At 37.7% G+C, this 19,638-nt stretch overlaps 1 protein-coding gene across 1 annotated transcript; it reads right to left on the bottom strand.

Moving 5' to 3' along the window:
- Positions 1-18,688: 18,688 nt before the first annotated feature.
- LOC307053690 (ferritin light chain-like) lies at positions 18,689-19,378 on the bottom strand (the record flags this gene model as incomplete). The annotated part of the gene is made up of 1 exon (XM_079705197.1): positions 18,689-19,378. The coding sequence occupies one exon, from the start codon at positions 19,376-19,378 to the stop codon at positions 18,689-18,691; it is 690 nt and encodes a 229-aa protein (XP_079561323.1).
- Between the last annotated feature and the right edge of the window lie 260 nt (positions 19,379-19,638).

Genomic DNA, 19,638 nt, shown 5'->3' on the forward strand with positions numbered 1-19,638 from the left:
TTAAGTCAACGACCAGCAAGCTATAGTGCTGGTCACCCTATGCCAAGCAACTAGCAAGGCAGGAACACAACCCCACCCATTAGCAGAGAGGCTGCCTAAAAACATAATAAGGCCACAGGCACCCCAAAACACACCACCACACGTGGACCTGTCCACCAGAAAGACAAGATCGAGCCTCAACCACCAGAACACAGGCATTAGTCCCCCCCAACAGGAAGCCTACACAACCTACTGAAACAACCTTAGCCACGGGGGACAGACACCAAAAACAACGGGAACTACGAATCTGCAGCCTGCAAAAAGGAGACCCCAAACACAGTAACATAAGCAAAATGAGAAAGCAGAAAAACACACAGCAGGTGAAGGAGCAAGATAAAAACCTACCAGACCTAACAAATGAAGAGGTAATAGGCAGTCTACCTGAAAAAGAATTCAGAATAATGATAGTAAAGCTGATCCAAGATTCTATTTCCAAGATCCAAAATCTTGGAAATAGAATAGACAAAATGCAAGAAACAGTTAACAAGGACCTAGAAGAACTAAAGATGAATCAAGCATCGATTAAAAACATAATAAATGAAATGAAAAATACTCTACATGGGATCAATAGCAGAATAACTGAGGCAGAAGAACGGATAAGTGAGGTGGAAGATAAAATAGTGGAAATAACTGATGCAGAGAAAAATAAAGAAAAAAGAATGAAAAGAACAGAGGACAGTCTCAGAGACCTCTGGGACAACATTAAACGCACCAACATTCGAATTATAGGGGTTCCAGAAGAAGAAGAGAAAAAGAAAGGGACTGAGAAAATATTTGAAGAGATTATAGTTGAAAACTTCCCTAATATGGGAAAGGAAATAGTTAATCAAGTCCAGGAGGCACAGAGAGTCCCGTACAGAATAAATCCAAGGAGAAATACGCCAAGACACATATTAATCAAACTGTCAAAAATTAAACACAAAGAAATCATATTAAAAGCAGCAAGGGAAAAACAACAAATAACACACAAGGGAATCTCCATCAGGTTAACAGCTGATAGCTCAGCAGAAACTCTACAAGCCAGAAGGGAGTGGCAGGACATAATTAAAGTGATGAAGGAAAGAAACCTGCAACCAAGATTACTCTACCCAGCAAGGATCTCATTCAGATTTGATGGAGAAATTAAAACCTTTACAGACAAGCAAAAGTTGAGAGAGTTCAGCACCACCAAACCAGCTTTACAACAAATGCTAAAGGAACTTCTCTAGGCAAGAAACACAGCAGAAGGAATATATCTACAATAACGAACCCAAAGCAATTAAGGAAATGGGAATAGGAACATACATATCAATAATTACCTTAAATGTAAATGGACTAAATGCTCCCACCAAAAGACACAGAGTGGCTGAATGGATACAAAAACAAGACCCATATATATGCTGTCTACAAAAGACCCACTTCAGACCTAGAGACACATACAGAATGAAAGTAAGGGGATGGAAAAAGATATTCCATGCAAATGGAAATCAAAAGAAAGCTGGAGTAGCAATTTTTTTTTTTTTTTGCTTTATAACAAATTTAATCAGTTATACATATACATATGTTCCCATATCCCCTCCCTTTTGCGTCTCCCTCCCACCCTCCCTATCCCACCCCTCCAGGCGGTCACAAAGCACCGAGCTGATCTCCCTGTGCTATGCGGCTGCTTCCCACTAGCTATCTACCTTACGTTTGGTAGTGTATATATGTCTATGCCGCTCTTTCACTTTGTCACAGCTTACCCTTCCCCCTCCCCATATCCTCAAGTCCATTCTCTAGTAGGTCTGTGTCTTTATTCCTGTCTTACCCCTATGTTCTTCATGACATTTTTTTTTCTTAAATTCCATATATATGTGTCAGCATACAGTATTTGTCTTTCTCTTTCTGACTTACTTCACTCTGTATGACAGACGCTAGGTCCATCCACCTCATTACAAATAGCTCAATTTCATTTCTTTTTATGGCTGAGTAATATTCCATTGTATATATGTGCCACATCTTCTTTACCCATTCATCCGATGATGGACACTTAGGTTGTTTCCATCTCTGGGCTATTGTAAATAGGGCTGCTATGAACATTTTGGTACATGTCTCTTTTTGAATTAAGGTTTTCTCAGGGTATATGCCCAGTAGTGGGATTGCTGGGTCATATGGTAGTTCTATTTGTAGTTTTTTAAGGAACCTCCATACCGTTCTCCATAGTGGCTGTACCAATTCACATTCCCACCAGCAGTGCAACAGTGTTCCCTTTTCTCCACACCCTCTCCAGCATTTATTGTTTCTAGATTTCTTGATGATGGCCATTCTGACTGGCGTGAGATGATATCTCATTGTAGTTTTGATTTGCATTTCTCTAATGAGTAAAGATGTTGAGCATCCTTTCATGTGTTTGTTGGCAGTCTGTATATCTTCTGTGGAGAAATGTCTATTTAGGTCTTCTGCCCATTTTTGGATTGGGTTGTTTGTTTTTTTATTATTGAGCTGCATGAGCTGCTTATAAATTTTGGAGATTAATCATTTGTCAGTTGCTTCATTTGCAAATATTTTCTCCCATTCTGAGGGTTGTCTTTTGGTCTTGTTTATGGTTTCCTTTGCTGTGCAAAACCTTTGAAGTTTCATTAGGTCCCATGTGTTTATTTTTGTCTTTATTTCCATTTCTCTAGGAGGTGGGTCAAAAAGGATCTTGCTGTGATTTATGTCATAGAGTGTTCTGCCTATGTTTTCCTCTAAGAGTTTGAAAGTTTCTGGCCTTACATTTAGGTCTTTAATCCATTTTGAGCTTATTTTTGTGTATGGTGTTAGGGAGTGATCTAATCTCATACTTTTACATGTCCCTATCCAGTTTTCCCAGCACCACTTATTGAAGAGACTGTCCTTTCTCCACTGTACATTCCTCCCTCCTTTATCAAAGATAAGTTGACCATATGTCGGTGGGTTTATCTCTGGGCTTTCTATCCTGTTCCATTGATCTATCTTTCTGTTTTTGTGCCAGTACCATACTGTCTTGATTACTGTAGCTTTGTAGTATAGTCTGAAGTCAGGGAGCCTGATTCCTCCAGCTCCATTTTTCGTTCTTAAGATTGCTTTGGCTATTCGGGGTCTTTTGTGTTTCCATACAAATTGTGAAATTTTTTGCTCTAGTTCTGTGAAAAATGCCAGTGGTAGTTTGATAGGGATTGCATTGAATCTGTAGATTGCTTTGGGTAGTAGAGTCATTTTCACAATGTTGATTCTTCCAATCCAAGAACATGGTACCTCTCTCCATATATTTGTATCATCTTTAATTTCTTTCATCAGTGTCTTATAATTTTCTGCATACAGGTCTTTTGTCTCCTTAGGTAGGTTTATTCCTAGATATTTTATTCTTTTTGTTGCAATGGTAAATGGGAGTGTTTCCTTGATTTCATTTTCAGATTTTTCATCATTAGTATATAGCAATGCCAGAGATTTCTGTGCATTAATTTTGAATCCTGCTACTTTACCAAATTCATTGATTAGCTCTAGTAGTTTTCTGGTAGCATCTTTAGGATTCTCTATGTATAGTATCATGTCATCTGCAAACAGTGACAGCTTTACTTCTTCTTTTCCGATTTGGATTCCTTTTATTTCCTTTTCTTCTCTGATTGCTGTGGCTAAAACTTCCAAAACTAGGTTGAATAAGAGTGGTGAGAGTGGGCAGCCTTGTCTTGTTCCTGATCTTAGTGGAAATGGTTTCAGTTTTTCACCATTGAGGACGATGTTGGCTGTGGGTTTGTCATATATGGCCTTTATTATGTTGAGGAAAGTTCCCTCTATGCCTACTTTCTGCAGGGTTTTTATCATAAATGGGTGTTGAATTTTGTCGAAAGCTTTCTCTGCATCTATTGAGATGATCATATGGTTTTTCTCCTTCAATTTGTTAATATGGTGTATCATGTTGATTGATTTGCGTATATTGAAGAATCCTTGCATTCCTGGAATAAACCCCACTTGATCATGGTGTAGCAATTCTTATATCAGACAAAATAGACTTTAAAATAAAGACTATTAGAAGAGACAAAGAAGGACACTACATAACGATAAAGGGATCGATCCAAGAAGAAGATATAACAATTGTAAATATTTATGCACCCAACACAGGAGCACCTCAATACATAAGGCAAATACTAACAGCCATAAAAGGGGAAATCGACAGTAACACAATCATAGTACGGGACTTTAACACCCCACTTTCACCAATGGACAGATCATCCAAAATGAAAATAAATAAGGAAACACAAGCTTTAAATGATACATTAAACAAGACGGACTTAGTTGATATTTATAGGACATTCCATCCAAAACCAACAGAATACACATTTTTCTCAAGTGCTCATGGAACATTCTCCAGGATAGATCATATCTTGGGTCACAAATCAAGCCTTGGTAAATTTAAGAAAATTGCAATTGTATCAAGTATCTTTTCCGACCACAATGCTATGAGACTAGACATCAATTACAGGAAAAGAGCTGTAAAAAATACAAACACATGGAGGCTAAACAATACACTACTCAATAACGAAGTGATCACTGAAGAAATCAAAGAGGAAATTAAAAAATACCTAGAAACAAATGACAATGGAGACACGACAACCCAAAACCTATGGGACGCAGCAAAAGCAGTTCTAAGGGGGAAGTTTATAGCAATACAATCCCACCTTAAGAAACAGGAAACATCTCGAGTAAACAACCTGACTCTGCACCTAAAGCAATTAGAGAAAGAAGAACAAAAAACCCCCAAAGTTAGCAGAAGGAAAGAAATCATAAAGATCAGATCAGAAATAAATGAAAAAGAAATGAAGGAAACGATAGCAAAGATCAACCAAACTAAAAGCTGGTTCTTTGAGAAGATAAACAAAATTGACAAACCATTAGCCCGACTCATCAAGAAAAGAAGGGAGAAGACTCAAATCAATAGAATTACAAATGAAAAAGGAGAAGTAACAACTGACACTGCAGAAATACAAAAGATCATGAGAGATTACTACAAGCAACTCTATGCCAATAAAATGGACAACCTGGAAGAAATGGACAAATTCTTAGAAATGCACAACCTGCCAAGACTGACTCAGGAAGAAATAGAAAATATGAATAGACCAATCACAAGCACTGAAATTGAAACTGTGATTAAAAATCTTCCAACAAACAAAAGCCCAGGACCAGATGGCTTCACAGGCGAATTCTATCAAACATTTAGAGAAGAGCTAACACCCATCCTTCTCAAACTCTTCCTAACAATATCAGAGGAAGGAACACTCCCAAACTCATTCTACGAGGCCACCATCACCTTGATACCAAAACCAGGCAAGGATGTCACAAAGAAAGAAAACTACAGGCCAATATCACTGATGAACATAGATGCAAAAATCCTCAACAAACTACTAGCAAACAGAATCCAACAGCACATTAAAAGGATCATACACCATGATCAAGTGGGGTTTATTCCAGGAATGCAAGGATTCTTCAATATACACAAATCAATCAATGTGATACACCATATTAACAAGTTGAAGGAGAAAAACCATATGATCATCTCAATAGATGCAGAGAAAGCTTTTGACAAAATTCAACACCCATTTATGATAAAAACCCTGCAGAAAGTAGGCATAGAGGGAACTTTCCTCAACATAATAAAGGCCATATATGACAAACCCACAGCCAACATTGTCCTCAATGGTGAAAAACTGAAACCATTTCCACTAAGGTCAGGAACAAGACAAGGCTGCCCACTCTTACCACTCTTATTCAACCTAGTTTTGGAAGTTCTAGCCACAGCAATCAGAGAAGAAAAGGAAATAAAAGGAATCCAAATTGGAAAAGAAGAAGTAAAGCTGTCACTGTTTGCAGATGACATGATACTATACATACAGAATCCTAAAGATGCTACCAGAAAACTACTAGAGCTAATCAATGAATTTGGTAAAGTAGCAGGATACAAAATTAATGCACAGAAATCTCTGGCATTCCTGTACACTAATGATGAAAAATCTGAAAATGAAATCAAGAAAACACTCCCATTTACCATTGCAACAAAAAGAATAAAATATCTAGGAATAAACCTACCTAAGGAGACAAAAGACCTGTATGCAGAAAATTATAAGACACTGATGAAAGAAATTAAAGATGATACAAATAGATGGAGAGATATACCATGCTCCTGGATTGGAAGAATCAATATTGTGAAAATGACTCTACTACCCAAAGGAATCTACAGATTCAATGCAATCCCTATCAAACTACCATTGGCATTTTTCACAGAACTAGAACAAAAAATTTCAAAATTTGTTTGGAAAAACAAAAGACCCCGAATAGCCAAAGCAATCTTGAGAACAAAAAACGGAGCTGGAGGAATTCAGGCTCCCTGACTTCAGACTATACTACAAAGCTACAGTAATCAAGACAGTGTGGTACTGGCATAAAAACAGAAAGATAGATCAATGGAACAGGATAGAAAGCCCAGAGATAAACCCACGCACATATGGTCAACTTATCTTTGATAAAGGAGGCAGGAATGTACAGTGGAGAAAGGACAGCCTCTTCAATAAGTGGTGCTGGGAAAACTGGACAGGGACATGTAAAAGTATGAGATTAGATCATTCCCTAACACCATACACAAAAATAAGCTCAAAATGGATTAAAGACCTAAATGTAAGGCCAGACACTATCAAACTCTTAGAGGAAAACATAGGCAGAACACTCTATGACATCAATCACAGCAAGATCCTTTTGGACCCACCTCCTAGAGAAATGGAAATAAAAACAAAGATAAACAAATGGGACCTAATGAAACTTCAAAGGTTTTGCACAGCAAAGGAAACCATAAACAAGACCAAAAGACAACCCTCAGAATGGGAGAACATATTTGCAAATGAAGCAACTGACAAAGGATTAATCTCCAAAATTTATAAACAGCTCATGCAGCTCAATAGCAAAAAAACAAACAACCCAATCCAAAAATGGGCAGAAGACTTCAATAGGCATTTCTCCAAAGAAGATATACAGACTGCCAACAAACACATGAAAGAATGCTCAACATCATTAATCATTAGAGAAATGCAGATCAAAACTACAATGAGATATCATCTCACACCAGTCAGAATGGCCATCATCAAGAAATCTAGAAACAATAAATGCTGGAGAGGGTGTGGAGAAAAGGGAACACTCTTGCACTGCTGGTGGGAATGTGAATTGGTACAGCCACTATGGAGAACAGTATGGAGGTTCCTTAAAAAACTAAAAATAGAACTACCATATGACCCAGCAATCCCACTACTAGGCATATACCCTGAGAAAACCATAATTCAAAAAGAGACATGTACCAAAATGTTCATTGCAGCTCTATTCACAATAGCCCGGAGCTGGAAACAACCTAAATGTCCATCATCGGATGAATGGATAAAGAAGATGTGGCACATATATACAATGGAATATTACTCAGCCATAAAAAGAAACGAAACTGAGCTCTTTGTAATGAGGTGGATAGACCTAGAGTCTGTCATACAGAGTGAAGTAAGTCAGAAAGAGAAAGACAAATACCGTATGCTAACACATATATATGGAATTAAAAAAAAATGTCATGAAGAACCTAGGGGTAAAAAGGGAATAAAGACACAGACCTACTTGAGAATGGACTTGAGGATAAGGGGAGGGGGAAGTGTAAGCTGTGACAAAGCGAAAGAGAGGCATGGACATATATACACTACCAAACGTGAGGTAGATAGATAGTGGGAAGCAGCCGCAGAGCACGGGGAGATCAGCTTGGTGCTTTGTGACCGCCTGGAGGGGTGGGATGGGGAGGGTGGGAGGGAGGGAGATGCATGAGGGAAGGGATGTGGGAACGGATGTATATGTATGACTGATTCACTTTGTTATAAAGCAGAAACTAATAAAAAAAATTTTTTAAAAATGGTAATCAATATAACATGGTATTCAAACAGGCTAGGTAAAGGGACCAGTCATACAGAATATAAAAACTAAGAAACAGATCCACCTATATATAAAAATTTGATATAATAATGAAATTGGTATTGCATATCAGTAGGGAAATGATGCCATAAATTGTTCTGAGTAGCTATGCATATTGAAAAACATAGTTATAGCCCTTCTTAAAACCATATACAAACAATAACTCCAGGTATTATATACTGCTAGTAAGCATATAAATTAACATGAGCTCACATTTGTAGAGTAATCTGGATATGTATTAATTTTCTATTGGTGCTGTAATAAATTAAGTAGCTTAAAACAACACAAATCTATTATCGCACAATTCTGGAGGTCAGAAGTCTGGATTGGGTCTCTCTGCATTAAAATTAAGGTGTCAGGATGGTTTGTGTTCCTTTTTGGAAATTCTAGAAGAGAGTCTGCTTCCTTGTTTTTTTTCTAGCTTCTAGAGGCAGTCTACATTCCCTCCATCTTCCAAGTCAGAAACATTGAACTGAGTCCTTTTCATACTACCATCTCTCTGGTTCTTCCTCTCACTCTTTTCCTCCTTCTTGCACTTATAAGGACCCTTGTGATGACATTGGGCCCACCTGGATAATCCAGGATAATCTCATCTCATGGTCAGTCGGTTAGCAACCCTTATTTCCCTTTGCCATGTAAAGAAACATATTCACAAGTTCTGGGGATTAGGACATGGACCTCTTTGAGGAACTATTATTCTGCCTACAATAGGAACTATCTATTCAAATTGAATGTTTTTTATGTCTGATGACTTTGCAATTTCATTTCTAGGTATAGTCCCTTCAGAAAATATAGCACATTTTTAAGGGAATTTATATAAGATAGTTGCAGCTTTCAAGGGAATTTATATAAGATACTTGCAGCATTTTTGGTAGTATAACATAAATGTCTATCATCAAGAGCAAGGGAAAATTGTGGTCTACTGGTACAACAGAATATTATACAATAGTCAAAAATAATGAACTAGAGGCCACAGGTGTCAACATGGACATTTCTCAATAACAAAATGTTGTAGGAAGCCATTTATTCTATGAAACCATTTATATAAAGTTTTAAACCTGAAGACAACCATATTTTATTTATGGACACACTGCATGAGGTGTAAGTAATTCTCACCTAGGCTACAATGTTTTTAGACTCACCCTTTAGCCTTCACTTTTGTGTTTATGCCCACCTTTCTATGGCAGGCGTTGGTATAGAAAGGGCAGCCCACCTTTTATGTGAATAAAGTTTTATTGAAATACAGGCTGCCTACCTTTTTGTAAATAAAGTTTTATTGGACTAGAGCCATGCTCATTTTTTTAACATCTTTATTAGAGTATAATTGCTTTACAATATTGTGTTAGTTTCTGTTGTATAACAAAGTGAATCAGCTATACGTATACATATATCCCCTATCCCCTCCCTCTTGCGTCTCCCTCCCACCCTCCCTAACCCACCCCTCTAGGTGGTCACAAAGCATGGAGCTGATCTCCCTGTGCTATGCCATGCTCATTTTTTAAAAAATGTTTTATCTGTGGCTGATTTAGTACTACAGTGGCAGAGTTGAGTAGTTGTGACAGAGACTGGATAGCCCTCAAGTCTAAAATATTTACTACTGGCCCTTTAAGAAAAAGCTTGTTAGTATGAGGTTAACACTACTTGTTCAGTCCTGGGTATTGAGCTGGTTCCTGGAGACACAAAGGTCCTTAGAGGGTCCTGCCCTCAAGGAGCTTAGAACAATAGAGAAAAAGATATAAAATAAGTTCAGTAAAATGGTTTATACCCTAGGAAGGAAGTTCTGTAAAACACAATGAACTGGGAGATTTTTCCTCAGGTACTAAAATGACAAATAAATGAGGATTAAAATATAAAGTGCCTGGCTCATAATAAGACTTCAGTGCTGTGGGTTTACTATTGATATTCATATGTTTGTGACTGTCATCATCCTATGAAACTGCATGAATAAGAGTAAAGACAGGGAAGGAAGAAAAGAAGGCAGAAAAAGAACATTTAGAAGAGGAGAACACTGAAAGTGTGTTAAATAATGAAAGATAAGGAATGTCTATTTTTACTTTTTTACCAGTTAATATTTCAAAATAGAGTCAATAAAACTGTTATTTATCTTTTTTATATCAATGAAATGTAAATGAGTCATTTTTACCAGAAACATAGCCGTTTGATTTCCCTAGTGCTAACTATAAATAAAGTGAATAGATTTCTCAAATTATCTTGCTTGCGTTTTCATACTAATATTTACTGGAACATACATGCCTGTGAATTATAAATATGTGGGTGGTTTTTTTTTTTTTTTTGTGGTATGTGGGCCTCTCACTGTTGTGGCCTCTCCCGTTGTGGAGCACAGGCTCCGGACGCGCAGGCTCAACGGCCATGGCTCACGGGCCCAGCAGCTCCGCGGCATGTGGGATCTTCCCAGACTGGGGCACGAACCCGTGTCCCCTGCACCGGCAGGCGAACTCTCAACCACCGCACCACCAGGGAAGCTCATACATATGGTTTTTTAAAGCATACCAAATAATTTTTTTGGAACAAAGTCTTTCTTATGAAAGAACACATATATCTTCTTTAATGGATTCTTAAGGTAATAAAAAAAATGTAGATAAGTTGTCATCATGATCATTACCCATTTTTATTTGTGGGGTTTCTAAGGCCTGTTCAGTTCCCTGGAGAGCATGTTCCACTCTGCTACTTGGTCAATCATGTTTCCCCAAATGGCCATTGAAGTTATTTTGGCTCATGTCATCTTTTGAGAGAGAAACCATTTTTATCTGTCTCCAGAATAATAATAGTTTACATGTAATATATTTTTCTCTTCTTCACTTCTCTTTGATCATTCAGTGGCTCCACGTATTTGTTCTCTTGGGATTTCTGCTAAGGAGGAGCTGGGCACTTGTCTTGAACAAATGATTTTCACTCAATTACAAAAGTATTATTACTTGGTTTTCCTTCCTGGATAGTTTTTCAAATTTTCAGCTATTACTGAACATCTCATAGCTGTGAGATTTTTAGAATTAACTTGATGGTAAATCTTCTTTTAAAAGGCAATTTGCTCTTTTCTCTGGTAGAACATTACCAGGCTAGCAATTTCCTTCTAGAGCTAAAATTTCTTGCTTAGTTCTATTATGTATGGCATCAAAATAGTATTTCATTAACAAATAGGAAGAGAACTTTTATCTTCCTCTAATAAAATGTTCATTTAAATTCAATTGAATTGTATTCCTGTAGTTTTTATTAGGCTTCATTTTTTCTTCACCTGGCAATGACCTTCTTAAGGAGAGGCAAGAATGAATCCAACTAGCAACATTGCAGGAAACTGCTGTTACATTTGGAAGGGTAGAGGGATGGGAAACATAGCTGATGCTGCTAGTTGAATGGGAATGGAAGTACACTAATGACAGAGTTCAGAGGGCATGCCCCGAAAACCTTCCTACTCACCTATGAATAAAACACCCAACTTCCCCAAGGCCACATCTATAACATCCAGGAGATGCAGTTTTGAAAAAGTATAATTCTTGAGAGACTACACATTTCATTCAGACCTTCACCTCAGAAACCTTACTTGTTTAACTTTCCTCTTAAGAATTTTGTTTTGGGGCTTCCCTGGTGGCGCAGTGGTTGAGAGTCCGCCTGCCGATGCAGGGGACACGGGTTTGTGCCCCGGTCTGGGAAGATCCCACATGCCGCAGAGCGGCTAGGCCCGTGAGCCATGGCCACTGAGCCTGTGCTCCGGAGCCTGTGCTCCGCAAGGGGAGAGGCCACAACAGTGAGAGGCCCGCCTACCGCAAAAAAAAAAAAAAAAAAAAAGAATTTTGTTTTGTATTAAAGTAATGAAATATATTCAGAATTCTAAAATCTAAAATAGTGAAATATGTTTAGGTTTCAAAATGGTTGCCTTACCATTGGTGCATTTTACAACCATCTATCCTTTTTTTTTTTTTTTCTCATTCCCTGACCTTCTCTTTGCCTAGCTCTGCCTGTGCAGCCAGAATGAGGGCAAGCACTGAGCTGAGCTGAAGTGAGCAGACCAAACAATACCCCCTTAGAGGCTGTGTGACTTCAGGCAGGCTCCTCAGTCTCCAAGCTTCAATCTCCTCCTCTATAAAATAGGCGAAATGCTAAACAAATGCCTAGTTGCACATTTTTTTTTTAAAGGAAGACTCCTCCCAAATATCTTGTTTTTTTAATTTTTTAAATTTTTATACAGCAGGTTCTTATTAGGTATCCATTTTATACACATTAGTGTATACATGTCAATCCCAATCTCCCAATTCATCCCACCCACCCTCCACAACCCTGCTTTCCCCCCTTGGTGTCCATACGTTTGTTCTGTACATCTGTGTCTATTTCTGCCTTGCACACCGGTTCATCTGTACCATTTTTCTATATTCCACATACATGCATTAATATACGATATTTGTTTTCTCTTTCTGACTTACTTCATTCTGTATGACAGTCTCTAGGTCCATCCACGTCTCTACAAATGACCCAATTTTGTTCCTTTTTATGGCTGAACAATATTCCATTGTATATATATATACCACATCTTCTTTATCCATTTATCTCTCGATGGGCATTTGGGTTGCTTCCATGACCTGGCTACTGTAAATAGTGCTGCAATGAACATTGGGGTGCATGTGTCTTTTTTAATTATGGTTTTCTCTGGGTATATGTCCAGTAGTGGGATTGCTGGGTCATACAGCAGCTCTATTTTTAGTTTTTTAAGGAATCTCCATACTGTTCTCCATAGTGGCTATATCAATTTACATTCCCACCAACAGTGCAAGAGGGTTCCCTTTTCTCCACACCCTCTCCAGCATTTGTTGTTTGTAGATTTTCTGACGATGCCCATTCTAACTGGTGTGAGGTAATACCTCATTGTAGTTTTGATTTGCATTTCTCTAATAAATAGTGATGTTGAGCAGCTTTTTTGTGCCTCTTGGCCATCTGTATGTCTCCTTTGGAGAAATGTCTATTTAGGTCTTCTGCCCATTTTTGGATTAGGTTGCTTGTTTTTTTAATATTGAGCTGCATGAGCTGTTTATATATTTTGGAGATTAATCCTTTGTAAGTTGGTTTGATTGCAAACATTTTCTCCCATTCTGAGGGTTGTCTTTTCACCTTGTTTATAGTTTCCTTTGCTGTGCAAAAGCTTTTAAGTTTCATTAGGTCTCATTTGTTCATTTTTGTTTTTATTTCCATTACTGTAGGAGATGGGTCAAAAAAGATCTTGCTGTGATTTATGTCATAGAGTGTTTTGCCTATGTTTTCCTCTAAGAGTTTTATAGTGTCCAGTCTTACATTTAGGTCTTTAATCCATCTTGAGTTTATTTTTGTGTATTATTTTTGTGTATGTTCTAATTTCATTCTTTAAATGTAGCTGTCTAGTTTTCCCAGCACCACTTATTAAAGAGACTATCTTTTCTCCACTGTATGTCCTTGCCTCCTTTGTCATAGATTAGTTGACCACAGGTGCATGGGTTTATTTCTGGGCTTTCTATCCTGTTCCATTGATCTATATTTCTGTTTTTGTGCCAGTACCTTATTGTCTTGATTACTGTAGCTTGGTAGTATAGTCTGAGGTCAGGGAGTCTGATTTCTCCAGCTCTGCTTTTTCCCCCCAAGATTGCTTTGGCTATTCGGGGTCTTTTGTGTCTCCATACAATTTTTAAGATTTTTTGTTCTAGTTCTGTAAAATATGCCATTGGTAATTTGATAGGGATTGCACTGAATCTGTAGATTGCTTTGGATAGTATAGTCATTTTCACCATATTGGTTCTTCCAATTTAACAACATGGTATGTCTCTCCATCTGTTTGTGTCATTTTTTTCTTTCATCAGTGTCTTATACTTTTCTGAGTACAGGATTTTTACTGCCTTAGGTAGGCTTATTCCTAGGTATTTTATTCCTTTTGTTGCAATGGTGAATGGGATTGTTTCCTTAATTTCTCTTTCTGATCTTTTGTTGTTAGGGTATAGGAATGCAAGAGATTTCTGTGCATTCATTCTGTATCCTGCAACTTTACCAGGTTCATTGATTAGCTCTAGTAGTTTTCTGATGGCATCTTTAGGATTCCCTATGTATAGTATCATGTCATATGCAAACAGTGACAGTTTTACTCCTTCTTTTCCAATTTGGATTCCTTTTATTTCTTATTCTTCTCTGATTGCCATGGCTAGGACTTCCAAAACTATGTTGAATAATAGTGGTAACAGTGGATATCCTTGTGTTGTTCCTGATCTTAGAGGAAATGCTTTCAGTTTTCCACCATTGAGAATGATGCTTGCTGTGGGTTGTCTTCATTATGATGAGGTAGGTTCCCTCTAGGCCGACTTTCTGGAGAGGTTTTATCATAAATGGGTGTTGAATTTTGTCAAAAGCTTCTTCTGCATCTATTGAGATGATCATATGGTTTTTATTCTTCAGTTTGTTAATATGGTGTGTCACATTGATTGATTTGCATATATTGATGAATCCTTACATCTCTGGGATAAATCCCACTTGATCGTGGTGTATGATCCTTTTAATGTGTTGTTGGATTCTGTTTGCTAGTATTTTGTGAGGATTTTTGCATCTATATTAATCAGTGGGTTTGGTCTGTAATTTTCTTTTTTTGTAGTAGCTTTGTCTGGTTTTGGTATCAGGGTGATGGTGGCCTTGTAGAATGAGTTTGAGAGTGTTCCTTCTTCTGCAATATTTTGGAAGAGTTTGAGAAGGATGGGTGTTAGCTCTTCTCTAAATGCTTGCTAGAATTCACCTGTGAAGCCATCTGGTCCTGGACTTTTGTTTGTTGGAAGATTTTTCATCACAGTTTCAATTTCATTACTTGTGATTGGTCTGTTCATATTTTCTATTTCTTCCTGGTTCAGTCTTGGAAGGTTATACCTTTCTAAGAATTTGTCCATTTCTTCCAGGTTGTCCATTTTATTGGCATAGAGTTTCTTGCAGTAGTCTCTTATGATGCTTTGTATTTCTGCAGTGTCCGTTGTAACTTCTCCTTTTTTATTTCTAATTTTATTGATTTGAGTCCTCTCCCTCTTTTTCTTGATGAGTCTGGCTAAAGGTTTATCCATTTTGTTTGTCTTCTCAAAGAACCAGCTTTTAGTTTTATTGACTTTTGCTACTGTTTTCTTTGTTTCTATTTCATTTATTTCTGCTCTGATCTTTATGATTTCCTTCCTTCTACTAATTTTGGGTTTAGTTTGTTCTTCTTTCTGTAGTTCCTTTAGGTGTAAGGTTAGATTGTTTATTTGAGATTTTCCTTTTTTCTTGAGGTAGGCTTGTATTGCTATAAACTTCCCTCTTAGAACTGCTTTTGCTGCATCCCATAGGTTTTGGATAGTTGTCTTTTCATTGTAATTTGTCTCTAGATATTTTTTGATTTCCTCTTTGATTTCTTCAGTGATCTCTTCATTATTTAGTAATGTATTGTTTAGCCTCCATGTGTTTGCTTTTTTTTACATTTATTTCCCTCTAATTTATTTCTAATCTCATAGCATTTTGGTTGGAAAAGATGCTTGATATGATTTCAATTTTCTTAAATTTACCAAGGCAAGCCAAGATGTGATCTTTGTGACCCAAGATGTGATCTCTCCTGGAGAATGTTCCGTGTGCATGTGAGAAGAAAGTGTAATCTTCTCTTTTTGGATGGAATGTCCTATAAATATCAATTAAGTCTATCTGGTCTATTGTGTCATTTAAAGCTTGTGTTTCCTTATTAATTTTCTGTCTGGCTGATCTGTCCATTGGTGTAAGTGAGATGTTAAAGTCCCCTGCTATTAATGTGTTGCTGTCAATTGCCTCTTTTATAGCTGTTGGCATTTGCCTTATGTATTGAGGTACTCCTATGTTGGGTGCATGTATATTTATAATTGTTATATCTTCTTCTTGGATTGATCCCTTGATCATTATGTAGTGTCCTTCCTTGTCTCTTGTAACATTCTTTATTTTAAAGTCAATGTTATCTAATATGAGTATTGCTACTCCAGCTTTCTTTTGATTTCATTTTGCATGGAATATCTTTTTTCCATCCCCTCACTTTCATTCTGTATGTGTCCCTCGGTCTGAAGTGGGTCTGCTGTCTCTTGTAGACAGCATACATACGGGTCTTGTTTTTGTATCCATTCAGGCAGTCTGTGTCTTTTGGTTGGAGCATTTAATTCATTCACATTTAAGGTAATTATCAATATGTATGTTCCTATTACCATTTTCTTAATTGTTATGGGTTTGTTTTTCTAGGTCATTTTCTTCTCTTGTGTTTCCCACTTAAAGAAGTTCCTTTAGCATTTGTTGTAGAGCTGGTTTGGTGGTGCTGAATTCTCTTAGCTTTTGCTTGTCTGTAAAGCTTTTGATTTCTCCATTGAATCTGAGTGAGATCTTTGCCAGGTAGAGTAATCTTCATTGTAGGTTCTTCCCTTTCATAACTTTAAATATATCATGCCACTCCCTTCTGGCTTACAGAGTTTCTGCTGAGAAATCAGCTGTTAACTTTATGGGAGTTCTCTTGTATGTTATTTGTCATTTTTCCCTTGTTACTTTCAATAATTTTTCTTTGTCTTTAATTTTTGTCAATTTGATTACTATGTGTCTAGACGTGTTTCTCCTTGGGTTTATTCTGCCTGGGACTCTCTGCACTTCCTGGACTTGGGTGCCTATTTCCTTTTCCATGTTAGGGAAGTTTTCGAGTATAAGCTCTTCAAATATTTTCTTGGGTCCTTTTTCTCTCTTCTCCTTCTGTGACCCCTATAATGTGAATGTTGTTGCATTTAATGGTGTCCCACAGGTCTCTTAGGCTGTCTTCATTTCTTTTCATTCTTTTTTCTTTATTCTGTTCTGCAGCAGTGAATTCCACCATTCTGTCTTCCAGGTCACTTATTCATTCTTCTGTCTCAGTTATTCTGCTATTAATTCCTTCTAGTGTTTTTTCATTTCAGTTATTGTATTGTTCATCTCTGTTTGTTTGTTCTTTAATTCTTCTAGGTCTTTGTTAAACATTTCTTGCAACTTCTCAATCTTTGCAACTTCTCAATCTTTGCCTCCATCCTTTTTCTGAGGTCCTGGATCATCTTCACTATCATTATTCTGAATTCTTTTTCTGGAAGGTTGCCTATCTCCACTTCATTTAGTTGTTTTTCTGTGGTTTTATCTTGTTCCTTCATCTGGTACATAGTCCTCTGCCTTTTCATTTTGTCTATTTTTCTATGAATGTGGTTTTCTTTCCACAGGCTGCAGGATTGTAGTTCTTCTTGCTTCTGCTGTTTGCCTTCTCCATTTATCCTTTAATAATATCCTTTAATGCATAAGTTGTGGCATACAACTTCAAATGCATTGTTCTCTTGGCTGGCATAGTCCTGATAAGTAAAGATTAAATGATACATTTTTGATAGTTTTTGATGCATCGAAGCAGTAAGATCAATTTAATAGTAGTCTGAATTGAATTAAGAATTTAGAAGAACAAAGTCTAGAAAGTCATTGACTTATAAAAATGTGTTGTTGGCTTGATGAAAATGTCATAAGTAGTTTTGGGGTATGTGTGTTTATAAAGGAAATAATATAGCATGATGGTTAATGTAGAAATTCTAGAGTCAGCCCTTATCTTATTTCTAGTTATTAGTTCTGTGACCTTGTGAAGTCTCTTAATGTCTATAACTCTTAATATTCTCATTTCTAAATAGGGTTGAATATAAAGAGCTTGGCATAATGTTTGTCAAATTACAGGGCACAATAAAGTGTTACACTATGTGACAGAGTCACAATGTATTTGAAAATGGGTGGCAAACAGTAAAGCACTATATAAATGTGAGGTGCTCTTGCCACATGACTTTCATGAGAAACATGTAGATTTCCTGCACAGAGCTGAGATGGGGAAATTGTCAACCAGACATTGTTTGTATTGCCAGTGGCTCAATAAGTGGGAGAAAGAGTTAGCCACAAGTAACAAAATAAAAAAATTCATTATATTAAAGATTAGCTCAATACAAGGCTTTTTATTGGTTTGTTTTTAACCTGAAAGTATGAATAAGCAACCAAGAATCAATATTCTGAAAATGCATCAAGGGGTAAATGAGTCTTAGAGAGTATGATCTTCCTGAAGCAATTCTAGTATAGCTAAGATGTTGGCTACTGTGAGAGCATGTATGTGGGGCAGAGGGTATAAATACAAATTCCTTAGCATGATATTCAAGGTCTTCACAATCTTGTCCCTGACATATTTCCAGTTTTTCTTTGCAGTATATCCTTCCATATTCCATAATCTTCACTGTCTCTGTCCAAGCCATGCATATGCAGACATCTTTGTCTCTGTTTCGCCTAAAATACCTTCTCTCTCTTCCTCACAATTGTATTTGACATAATACTTAATCAGTAACTAGAAAATCCTGAAAGCTTTTCTAGTTTCACTTTTGGAGATCATAACCTCTCTCCCTGTGTCTCCCAATCATATTTCTTTTATCTCCATTTGTACAAATAGGTCACTTTACTTTGAATTACAGTTATTTGTGTTTCTTTTCTTTCTTTCTTTCTTTCTTTTTTTTTTGCTTCCAAAAGCTTTACTGTTTCCATTTGGTCCAAGGCTTGGGTGAGAGTGCTCCAGAGTGGTTAAAAAGCTGCCTATTGGCTGCAGAGAGGGGCTTCAGTCAGAAGCCCTGATACCAGAGAGGGCTCCTCAAAGACCACTGTGCTACGGAGGCTCCTAGTCGTGCTTGAGCGTGAGCCTTTCGAAGGGATTCTTGCTCAGGCAAACCTGGAGATCAGCCAGGCTGCAGAGGTTGGTCAGGTGGTCACCCATCTTGATGAGTTTCACCTCCTCATCTGGGAGGTGGCTCTCTAGGAAGTCACAGAGGTGGGGGCCTGCACAGGCAGAACCCAGGGCATGCAGAAACAAAAGGGCCTGCTTCAGGTTCTTCTCCATGACAATGGCAGCTTCCATAGTGTCCTGGGTTTTACCCCACTCATTTTGAGATGGCTTCTGCACATCCTGGAAGAGGGCATGACCACCATGCTGCTTTTGCATTTTCAAGAGACTCTCAGCACCCTCGTGCTTCTCCTCAGCCAATTCATGGAAGAAGTGGCCCATACCATTCAGAGCCATATAGTCGCAGTCGAAATAGAAGTCCAAAGAGAGGTAGGTGTAGGAGGCCTGCAGATGCATGTTGACCAGGCAGTTGATGGCAACCTTCACCTCAGTGGAATAATTCTGACAAATCTGGGAGCTCATGGTTGATCGGTAATAAGAAGTTAAGCTCAAAAAATGGTGTTGGCTATTCCTGGTGATGAAGGATAGCTGAGTGGCTGGTTCCAAAGGTTGTGGCTGGAAAAAAGGTTGGAGAGTGGTCAGAGGCTGGAGCAAGGGATGTCCCTGGGGTCTGTTCCACCCAAACATCGTTGGAGCAAAAGAGAGCTCTGTGGGACTGCTGAGTGCACTGCCTATTTGTGTTTATTATTCTTTTACTTGAAAGCCAGCTCCTTGAGGGCAAGTTCCTTAAGATCATCCTCTGTGTCTTCTGGTCTCCACAGCTCCTCAGTGCCTGGTCCAAAGCTTTGCATACAATGAGAACTAAGAAATGATTTTTGGATTGAGTTGAAATCAGACTTCTTTGAATAAAGTCCGTTACCTATAGGAGTATTCCTTCTGAGGTTTTG

This window comes from Hyperoodon ampullatus, assembly GCF_949752795.1.
Source record: "Hyperoodon ampullatus genome assembly, chromosome: 5".
NCBI classification, from domain to species: domain Eukaryota; kingdom Metazoa; phylum Chordata; class Mammalia; order Artiodactyla; family Ziphiidae; genus Hyperoodon; species Hyperoodon ampullatus.